At 40.0% G+C, this 11142-nt stretch overlaps 1 protein-coding gene across 1 annotated transcript; it reads left to right on the top strand.

Moving 5' to 3' along the window:
- Positions 1–762: 762 nt before the first annotated feature.
- Positions 763–10758, top strand: meltf (melanotransferrin; the record flags this gene model as incomplete). The annotated part of the gene is made up of 16 exons (XM_079221495.1): positions 763–811; positions 1402–1556; positions 2096–2195; positions 3738–3923; positions 4012–4171; positions 4849–4916; positions 5007–5191; positions 5330–5495; positions 5631–5773; positions 6859–6955; positions 7521–7715; positions 8655–8808; positions 9239–9306; positions 9400–9587; positions 9916–10108; positions 10691–10758. The coding sequence occupies 16 exons, from the start codon at positions 763–765 to the stop codon at positions 10756–10758; spliced, it is 2175 nt and encodes a 724-aa protein (XP_079077621.1).
- Positions 10759–11142: the final 384 nt, after the last annotated feature.

Raw genomic sequence — 11142 nt, 5'->3', positions numbered from 1 at the left:
GGAGGCGTCCAGGAGGCATCCTGACTAGATGCCCGAACCACCTTATACATACATTACTACGTAAAGTCGTAATATATGAAAGAGTATATGGAAATCAGAAAAATGTGCATTAAAGTGGGAATAAACCCCAGCCCCAATTCAAACAGAATACCGTGGCACCCTGAACCACCATAATAACCACTTCATGATCAAAAGACTCAGTTCACAGTGAATCTGGGAATAACTGAGTGCATCTAAATATTATTTACACAACAAACTTCTAAAAGTCAGAGACAAAGTCAATGTTAGCAACGAAACAAGTAAGCAGACTGTGTTGTTCCTCTCAGCAGCCAGAGCAGTGAGTCAGTGACCAACTGCCTCCCTGTGTTGGCATGAATCCCCTCTTTACTTTTTACCATCAGTGGAAAAGCACCACACAGGAGAGCTGAGGTGGGGCTCTGACTGTAAAAGAACTCTTTGTCCAGACTTTGGCCTGCAGCCAGGCAGCGAAGACGTGTCAGACCAGGTACACCAGAGGCGCACTTAACATAAACTCTACAGAAGTTCAAATACTGCAGCTTGAGAGTCTTATGACTCCTGAATGACATGTTGTAGATGTAGAGTTGTAAATCACTCAAATATACAGCCTACTCTGAGCTCCGCACACAGACTTTAAGCTGAGTCTTGAAGATAGAAGCTGGACTTTGACTCAAGAGTCATCATATAAAGTAAAGGAGAGGGAGGTTATTTTACTCAATCGAAAGAGTAAGAGAGAACGAAGCCATGGCCATGTGGAGGACAACTGGAGCTCTGCTGCTAATACTGCAAACAGGTAAGAGAGCATTTATACACTTAACTTTCAACAAATTTGTCCTTCAGCAGCAAACAAACATACAAATAAACATAAATACTATAAACATGACATAAAATCAAAAAGCATTATGATCACCATTACTATAATAGCTTGATCATGTTGACCATATTTTTCCATTTGACCTCAAATTATTGTTTATATATGATTGTTTCAATAAGAAAACACAAAGTATATTTGTACGGTATCCGATTCATTAAATACTGGTTCATAAGCAACATCTACTCATGACCGCATGTCACAAGTTGCTTATGAGTTGTTAATAGTTCAACCAAAAAGTGCTCTTCTTAGTTTGTTTCATTTGGATAGGTTTCAGAAGTCCGAAGGTATCAAACGCTCTCCAGTATTTCACGATAGATAAAAGCAACATGTGAGAAACATGAGGGGTCCCGGTTGGGAAGCACTGTCCTGAAGCCTGATGCAGACGTTACAGTTGAAATAGCAAAATATAGTCAGAGCTGTTGAAGTGACAGGATGTGTTCACGAATCATTTGGTGTAGTGGTTAATGATGAGTGCTCTCTGTGTGTGTTTGTGTGTGTCTCTCTCTCAGTGTTGGGCCAGAACAACATCAGATGGTGCACCATCTCAGATGCCGAGCAGAGGAAATGTCAGGCCATGTCGGAGTCTTTCGCCGGCGTCTCCATCCGTCCATCCCTCAGCTGTGTCAACGGTGTGACGGTCGAGGGCTGCGTTCAGAAACTACAGGTCAGATTTTGACAACAGGAACTTATTTGAATAAAATCGTGTCAGTCAACATGTTTGAACAACTGTCGTTTGCATTGTATAATATCTCATTAGTCATCCATCAATCAGTCAGGTCATCAGAGGACGGGTTACTGTAAAGGGTAGTAAAAAAAAAAGGTAATAAAATACGTTGAGAGTCCGAACACACAATCAAGCAGCAAATAACAAGGCAGGAACGTTATATGTTATGTTGCAATACATTCCTAAGGTGATATAGTTTTAGTGAATTATACATTTAAATATGAAACATTATAAGGAAATGCCTCACAAGTTCAAACAATCCCAAATATTTAGTTTAATTAGCTAGACTTTCATGCACTTATTTTAGGAGGAAGATATAGTTGTTGTGTTCGATAATGTCTTCTCCTACGATATATTTGTTAGAAACTCTTCATAGCTGTGAGTCTTTTAACAATGGGGCTTAAATGTTGTTAAGATAAAGTGGAATCCCTGTGATATTTTCAACACCATCAATCGTTTTGTTTGCTGTATCCGTGCAGAAAAAAGAAGCAGATGCTTTATCCATGTTCGGCACTGACATCTACAACCTGGGGAAGACGGCTTCCTTCAAGATGGCTGGCAGTGAAACAAAAGCTGATCGTAAGATGTGTTTTTTATTCTGAAAGAGGGAATCAATCTGAAAGAATTAGAAGATATAGAGGTAGAGAAAAAGTGGTGTGAACGATATTATATTTCAACTTAGAGTTCAACTTTTGCTGCTCAGTCGGATTATCAAATTAAAAGGGCACGTTACTTCATTCAGTATAACTGTTAAAGGAATAGTTTGACATTTTGGGAAATATTTTCTTGAATAGTCTCTGCAACTACAAGGTCTATTTGAATGATCTTGGTATCATACTAAAGGTTACTCTTGTGAGATTTAAATGAAAGATGCCATTTTGCATAACATAAACTGTCATTTGGAATTTTTTGGGAGAATTTGGGAATATCTTTTGGAATATTGGAGTTGCAGCCCTAAACCTCTAGAAAACCATGTTACATATGAACGTTATCTGTGCAAGCTAATGCTAATAAAGTTAAGAAGAGCAAAGTTGGAGTGGCATGTTGAGGCTGAATCTACCCCATTTGGGTACATTTATTTGTGCCATTTGAAATGTTAATGTTAAATGTTAATTTAATTTAGATAAACTGGGTATTAAATCCATCTATATACAACTGTTTTTGTTTTGTTTTGAAAAATCAATCAATCAGACCACTGTGTTCTCGTTCAAAGATAACCCATTACCCACTAGTTGACAAGCTTTGTATTGAAGGACAATGCCTTTAGAAAGAGTGCAGTACCATGATTCATCCACTAGATAGAGACAACATGGGGTGACGTGGGTTAAAGGTAGAGTGGGCTGTCCTTCAATCAGAGGATCTGAGGTTCAATCCCCGGCTTCTACAGTCAATGTCGACAAATACATTATCCAGAATTATTGGAGCAGCCCTGGAGCACAACTTTTGATCACAAAATAGAGGTGAGACCTAATTCCTGGTTAAGGCTGTATAAAGTGAAGTTTATTTTGTCTGTTCTTTGATTACTAGTTCAGTGAGTTTTGGTCGTGGAGTGATAAAACGTATACTGTTGGAATATGTGGAGTCTCCATAATGACATAACATTTGTGCAGTAGCACTATAGTTGCTTTGTGTTGGAATTGTATTTTGTTTCGGTAAACATGGTTGTCAGGTTTAATCAAGCTTTTTCCAGTGATGCTGGTTTGCAGGATGCATATGTCGATACATATAACCTGTCCTTATTTGGTGTTTGTTGTTTTCGGGATCTAGAAGTTAACTGAACGAAAGATTGGCTTTATCCAGAGGTAAAACAATAAAAAAGCTAACTAATCAACACTTTATATCTCATTATTAAAAATATACAGCTATATACAAAATGTAATTAGTTTATGATTGATAACCTGCAATAAGTGAGTTAATTCAGGCACGCCCTCAGTTATAACACATGATACCTTGATTATAATCTCTGTCCCGCATGTGGAATATTTCAAAACAGGAGTGATAGTCTGCTCTTTGATCTTTTAGACCTTGACCTCAGAGCCGAAATGTCATACAGCACATTGCTGTCAAAGTACTCATAGAACATACTGTCATGTTTTAACACCTGTGCTGTTGTTGCCTCAGAAACCGGTGCTTCCTACTATGCAGTTGCTGTGGTGAAGAAAGCAAATTCTGGCATCAACATCAACAACCTGGCAGGAAAAAAGAGCTGCCACACTGGTAAAGGCCGAACAGCTGGCTGGAATATGCCTTTGGGATATCTCATAGACCAGGGCTACATGTCTGTAGTGGGCTGCAACATCCCTGAGGGTAGGAAACATGCACAATACATACATATACATAGACATGCATAGACGTATATACAGAAAGCTGGAGAGACATGTGTTTGTGTGGTCAGGTGTGGCACATTTCTTCAATGCCAGCTGTATCCCCGGAGCAAACGAGGTGGGCGACCCTGCTTCTCTGTGTCAGCTGTGCATAGGAGAGGATCCTACAGGAGTGCACAAATGTGAGATGAGCAACAAAGAGAGATACTTCAGCTACGAAGGAGCGTTCAGGTAACACACAGAAGTTACAGTTCTGAGGAACTGTGTATGTACGTGTCATTTGAGTTCACTCCAAGACATATCTAGTCTCCTTCCTTTTCTCTAATAACAGTATTTATAAATGTTTGTTTTATTGTGTATTAATAATGCATGTATATTATCAGGGCTGTTTTAGGATACAACTGTTGCCAAAACAAAGCTATTTAAACATTTATCAAAATGTCTATGAAACAATTAACGTTAAATCAATTGGGCACTTGAGCTAAATGCCAACGCTAGCATGCTCAACAAAAACATAACATGTTCATGTTTAGCAGGTATAACATCAACCCTATTGAACATCTTAGTTTAGCATGTTAGCATGCTAACATTGGCTGTCATTAGAAGTGAGGGAATCAATGTTTTTAGGATTCAAGGTGCAGGGACCATGAACATTTCATGACAATCCATCTAATAGTAAAAAGAAAATTGGACCTGAACAGCTGACAAACATGAACTAATCCCTAGAGCCACCCTACTCACATTGATAAAACACATGCAAGGCATAACCAAAGTGTGTTGGCGTCCTTTTGTGACAGGAAGCAAAGCACATTTTATTAAAAACCAGGATTTAGGGTACCCTAATTCTGCAGGATCTTAGGATATCTTGCACCCATAATTCTCAATTTCTTTCCGTGCCGTCTCTGTAGGTGTCTGGCTGAAGATGCAGGAGAGGTAGCCTTCATCAAACACACAACTGTTGAGGAAAACACAAATGGTAAATTCTTAGTTGGCCAGCTGGATAGCCAGTAATTATTTGTTTATTAAAGCCACATTGTCGTTAGCTAATAAGTTATTTTTTCTCCAGGTCTTGGTCCAGAATGGGCAAATGGACTGTTCTCATCGGACTATGAGCTGTTGTGTCGTGACGGCACCAAAGCTCCTGTCTCTCAGTGGAGAAGATGCCATCTGGTCCGCGTCCCATTTCGTGGGATTGTTGTCCGCAATGACATCACTCCTTCTGTGGTGTTCAGCATGCTAAAGGAGGGCCTGGTACGTCCACACAGGATGGTAACATCCACCAAAACATGACTGCTACTCAAATAGCTTAAGACACAGTGAAGCAATCGGACTTGCATTTAACCACATTGCCGTGATTCTATCTATGAGAGTGCAACTTACTGTGTGCAGGAAAAATCAGGCTTCAACATGTTTTCGTCTACGGCATACGGCGGAGGAACTGTACTCTTCTCTGAATCAACCACCATGTTTCTAGGGGCCGAGTCAGACGACCCCAAAAACTGGATGGGTCATTTCTATAATAATGCTCTGACAGCTATGGACTGCAAACGCGAAGGTGAAACAAAAATGGCACTCGTGGTTTTCTTGGTAGCTTCTGTGTGAAATATATTGATTCATTCATTTATATTTCAACATCAATTGATCTTTCTTTCCTTCTTTATACTCACCCATTCATCTACAAATATCCCAGATGTGCTGCGGTGGTGTGTGTTGTCCAGCGGTGAGCAGCAGAAGTGTGCTGACATGAGCACGCACTTCCAAAGTAAAGGTCTGACTCCAAACATCAAGTGTGTCTACGGGGACTCTGTGACTGACTGCATGAAGAAAATCAAGGTAACGGATGTTTCTTACTGCTGGTTCCTGAGGAACATCTACAGCGATATTCATTCACTTTAAATAAAGGCATTAAACTCCAGAGTCTGATGGAGACTGTATGTTTTAGACTCATGGCAATACTTCTTAGAGTTTATATTTGTAACAAACAAGCATTTTGGATATTAATCATCACTAAGATTCAAGATGGGTGACCAAGATATGTGTACTGAACAGGACATTCAAAGTAAACTTGTTTGTGGTGTCCGGTGGACAAACTGAAACAGCAACACTGATTCTAGGCTAAACCAGAGGTTTGGACCTGAGTCATAGTACTTGGACTGGAGTCAGACTTTTGATCAGAAAAATGTAAAAGACTTGCAACTCGGTAATGCCAAGCAAGCAAGAGGGAAAGGTGCATTTGTCAGTGCAGACCAGCGGCCGATGGACGATGTCTAAGATGATCACATTCTGATGTCTACAGGCATGCTAGCAGCTCTGTGAGGCTGCGACGTGTCTGTGAGCTTATGATTGGAAGTCATATTTACCAGGTTCACCATCTTAATTTAGCTTAATAGCATGTTCTTATTTGCTAATTAGCAATAAACTCAAAGTGTGACGAGAATAGCATGACATTTGAAGGTGTTTTGTAATAAACCAAAGTGGTCATATTTTAGATGAAAGATCAGGGAATCACCAGAGTGGTTCATTCTGAGGTGAATGTGATTTTGTGTAACACATTTCACTAATATTAATGCGCTAGTTGTTGACCCATTTCCATCTGGACCAGAGTGGTGGACAGTCCGAAAGTCATGCAAACCATTCAGCAAGCATTTCTGTTTCTGTGAATCTGTTTTCTCTGTTAAAATAATTAAATTTGGTAAAGGGCACAATCACATGATGACTTGTTTAGAACTTGAATCACAAACTTTAGGACTTGCACTTGACTCAAGACTTTACGGCTCGAGTCTTGTGATAACAGTGATATTGGTCATAGTGATATAACCATCAGGCTCCAAAAAAACAGAAAACTGTGATTACTGAATAAAAAGACCAACTGATGTCATGCAATCACAATCTTTCCTGCAATTTTCCATTTTGTGTAGGACAATGAGGCGGATGCCATCACTTTGGATGGAGGTTACATCTACTCAGCGGGCAAAGAGTACGGCTTGGTCCCGGCTACCGGCGAGAGCTACACAGGTAGAGACACGGACACATAGAGACTCACGCAGACATAGTCACAGATTCTTGTTTCAAATTCTACAGATAAATGTTGTTGTTGAAGAAAATCATCATATAATGTAGTTTGAACACCCTACATTTGGACTCGTAAGAAAACGGGTTATGTAACTTGTTATGATGAACACATTTGGTTTTATAACAAATAGTTCTTGAAATTGCATCATGAAACTTGGGTCGAGTAAACACATTTCCCGTACATGAATCGTGTGTTCTGCCAAAGGTTTATCTTGACCCAACCGAAGTAAATCAAATGAGTGGCCAAGTTCTCCTGTGAACTGGGCCCCGAAGGACACACCAAAAGAACATACCATATTTGGAAAGCCGGATGGGCTTTGTCTGTGTTTCAACCGACTGGTTTGATTGGTGGAAAGTGATCTAGGAGGACTGAATTTACGCTGAAAGTTCTAATACATTGGACTTGTTGAATGTTGCCTTATGCTCATTAAAACACTTCCCGCTGGGTTTTAACTCCAAATCAGCGTCTCTTCTCGTCATTTTGCCACAACATTGTGTTTTTCTCCAGATGACCTTGATGGTTCGATATACTACGCAGTCGCGGTGGTGAAGAAGAGTAGTCTCAACATCCGTAACTTTGACAGCCTGCGTGGCCTCCGCTCCTGTCACACCGGATACGGTCGCACGGCCGGCTGGAACATTCCTGTGACAACGCTGATGGAGAAAGGCCTGATCATCCCTCAGCATTGTCAGATACCCCAAGGTCAGTGGGGTGTGGGTCCGCGTGTGCAGCAGGGGGTGTTTGCTGGAGTCGTCAGAATTCGTAGGAATCCAGTGGTCAAAGAATGAAAACTGTTCAAATGTAAGAAAGTAGTGAAAAAATTACAGTTTACATTTATAACAAAGATTTCAAAGAATCCTCGGATTTACTGTATTAAGCTGGAACCAAAGAATGTCGAGCATTTGTATTTGATTAATGACTCAAACGATTAATGGATTATTAAAATGGTTGAGTCATTGTCTGTTATTACGACTTGGAAGCTAGAAACAATGCCTCATTCAGCCAATGACTTCTATATATAACCTCAAATATAATGGATATAATGTTATATATAACACTGGTTTTCAATCTTTTTTCAGTGATGAACCCCCTGTGAAATATTTTTTCAGCCAAGTACCCCCTAACCAGCACAAAGCATCTTTGGTTGAAAACAAACAAAAACTAAAAACACAGTGCTGTTCCATCAGTGTCTGATTTAATATAGAATATATTTAATTAATTTCATGAAATTACACTTATATTTTATTGAATATTTGTTAAATAGCTATTTTTAAAGGATTTTTTAATGGATGCTAATTTGAAATATATAACAAAAAAATCGTACGTGCCCCCTGGAGTGCCTTCACGTAATCCTAGGGGTACACGTACCCCCATTTGAGAACCACTGATATATACAATTCACAGTATTTAAACCCTCACGCGACCAATCGACAATCATGCAACCTTCTGGAGTTGTCTGATGAAATCGTCGCAAATCCAAACCTTCAGTTTGTAACGCATGTTTAAACTAATGATGGAATGAACATTTAAAGTAATTTTAGTTTTTTTGAGTAAATTAGGTTACACAACTTATTTGGCTTAAAAGCCTGTCTTTTCCTTCCAGTTTTGATTTTCTATTTTCGTATTTCCCATGACACTTAGCGGTGGGAGGGTTCTTCAAGGAGAGCTGCGTACCAGGTGCCAATCAGCCTGGTTTCCCCGACAACCTGTGTGGCGTTTGTGTGGGCGACAGCTCAGGACAGAACAAATGTGAGAAGGGAAAAGACCTGTATGATGGATACGACGGTGCCTTCAGGTAACATCCCAAACCCATGCACCTCATCAGGGGGACATGTTTCACTCAAGTTTTGTCCATCAAAATTGTATTTGATGATAACTACATTACTGAACATAGGAACACGTGACTCTCACAGATCACAGAGGTTTATGTTATGACGCGTATAATTCAGATTGTATTGCCAGTTTTCTCCGCACTAATCTTTAGCAGCATGTAACAGAATGTTAAGCTTTATGATGATTAGATGGTTGCGATTTTCTGGCGTATCATCGTTTGTGCTGATGATTCAAGTCATAGAAGTGATCCAACTGTCAGTCATGTAAATCTGTCTTTGTAAATATGAACGGGAGGGCCCAAAATACAGGAGCTTCTCCAATGTAGCCTCCGATAGAAAAGTTACTTGAACTTATGCCAAACACTACATGTGTCTGTCTCTCTGTCTATTCAGATGTCTTGCAAAAGGAGAGGGAGATGTGGCTTTCGTCAAACATTCTACTGTCTTCCAAAACACTGATGGTAAGACGAGTGACTCCAACATACAAGATGTTCCCTTTTAAGGGTCTCAAATGTTTAAGGGACATGACCGCCTCACTTTATGTGTTTGTTCAGGTAACTCTGGTGAGTCATGGGCAGTGGATCTCCTGTCTTCAGACTTCCAGTTGCTCTGTTCTCAAGACACCAAAGCAGAGGTCACACAGTACAGACACTGCAACCTAGCCAGAGTCCCCTCCCACGCTGTAATGGTACGGGCTGACACCAACATCCACGCTATCTATGGACTCCTAGACCGCGCACAGGTAAGACGCCCATGCTAGTACACATATTAACTCACGCACATAGATAATTATTGATTACATGGAAATTGTTTATTAAATTAATAAAACTTATCTTGAGCAGCCAACTCTCAACTATCTGACAAAATAACCCTATAGCCACCAGGCTCATTTTGTGATTGCAACGTGAATTTTACCAATAGATGAATACAAAAAATATCAGGTTGTGTCTCTGCACTTTAATTTTAGGTTTAAAATTGAATGGCGGGAATCAATTGTGTTGGTCAGTTTAGGTGTTAATTTGGTTTCTCTTTTTCTCTGATTCCCTATGTGTCTGTCTGTTTCCTTGTAGACATATTTCGGCAGTGACACAGGTACTACATTCAGGATGTTTGACTCCCAGAGCTACAAGGGCACAGATCTCATTTTCAAAGACTCCACTGTGCGCCTCGTGGGCGTTGGTGACAGAAAGACCTACCAGGAGTGGCTCGGACAGGTCTACATGGAGTCACTGGTCGATATGGAGTGTAACTCATCGAGTGCAGGTAAAAACCCTTTTGGACAGACCCATGCTAGCTGTTTCCCCCTCTTTTCAGTCTTTGTGCTAAGCTAAACTAGCCAGCTGCTGATTCCAGTTTCATTTATATCCAACATACATCAGAGTAGAGTCAAACTAATACTCTGCAAGCGTACGTCCCACAAATTCAAGCTATTACATTAACATTGTGAAACTGCTCTGGTAAGAAATTCAACACTGTCTAATATTCAGTAGGCTTATATTGTAGCTCATGTTCAAGCTGACTGTGTGGACAGTACAATCAGTAATTACTACGTCAGCTTGTTTGACATGTGAGTTATCCCCTACTCCAATAAGTGGAAATGAAAGAACAAGATTATTATTTTTTCATGTGTCTACGTCTCCTTGTTTCATCTAAATCCAGCCGGGAGTGTCTGAGTTGTTACAGATGATATAATGGATGTTACAGCCTCTGGGTTTCCCAATATAGTTTTGAAAATGCTTGAGTGCATGAAATGAATCAAGACAGAAAGATTGATCCATAAATAAAGACATTTATATTGTTTTCCTATGTACAACTTCTAATACGTCCCATGTATTCCTCTTACAGTGATGTCCTCTGTATGGCTGCTGCTGTTGGCTCCGTTCAGCTTCATGCTGACCAACCTCTGGATGTAATGTGACACAGGTGTCCAGCCTTGTCTCCTACTCCCTTGGATGGCATGTTGAAACTACCTTTGATTCAGATAGTGCTAGTGTTAAAATGAAGCACATTGTCACTTGTTTTAGTGGCAGATAATAAGGTTTAATTCCCAAAAGAACTTTCAGCTTGTGTGAATCCGACATGAGAGAAGGTGTTGCGGCCACTTTTTGAAGGTGAGCTGCCATATCAGTGTGTATGCTGCCACCTGTTACATTACTTTAGTGGTTTGTGCATGCCTGTTTCATTTTACAAAGAACAGACAATCAGATTGTTAACTTCACATAAGTCACATGTAATGTTTTAACTTTCACCACAGAGTTCCTAAAAAGATCTAGATCACTTTACCTTCACTGTCTGTC

The sequence above is a fragment of the Taurulus bubalis genome (genome assembly GCF_910589615.1).
Source record: "Taurulus bubalis genome assembly, chromosome: 7".
Classification (NCBI taxonomy): domain Eukaryota; kingdom Metazoa; phylum Chordata; class Actinopteri; order Perciformes; family Cottidae; genus Taurulus; species Taurulus bubalis.
Note: the sequence above shows the minus strand (reverse complement) of the source record. Positions and strands in the feature narration are given on the sequence as shown.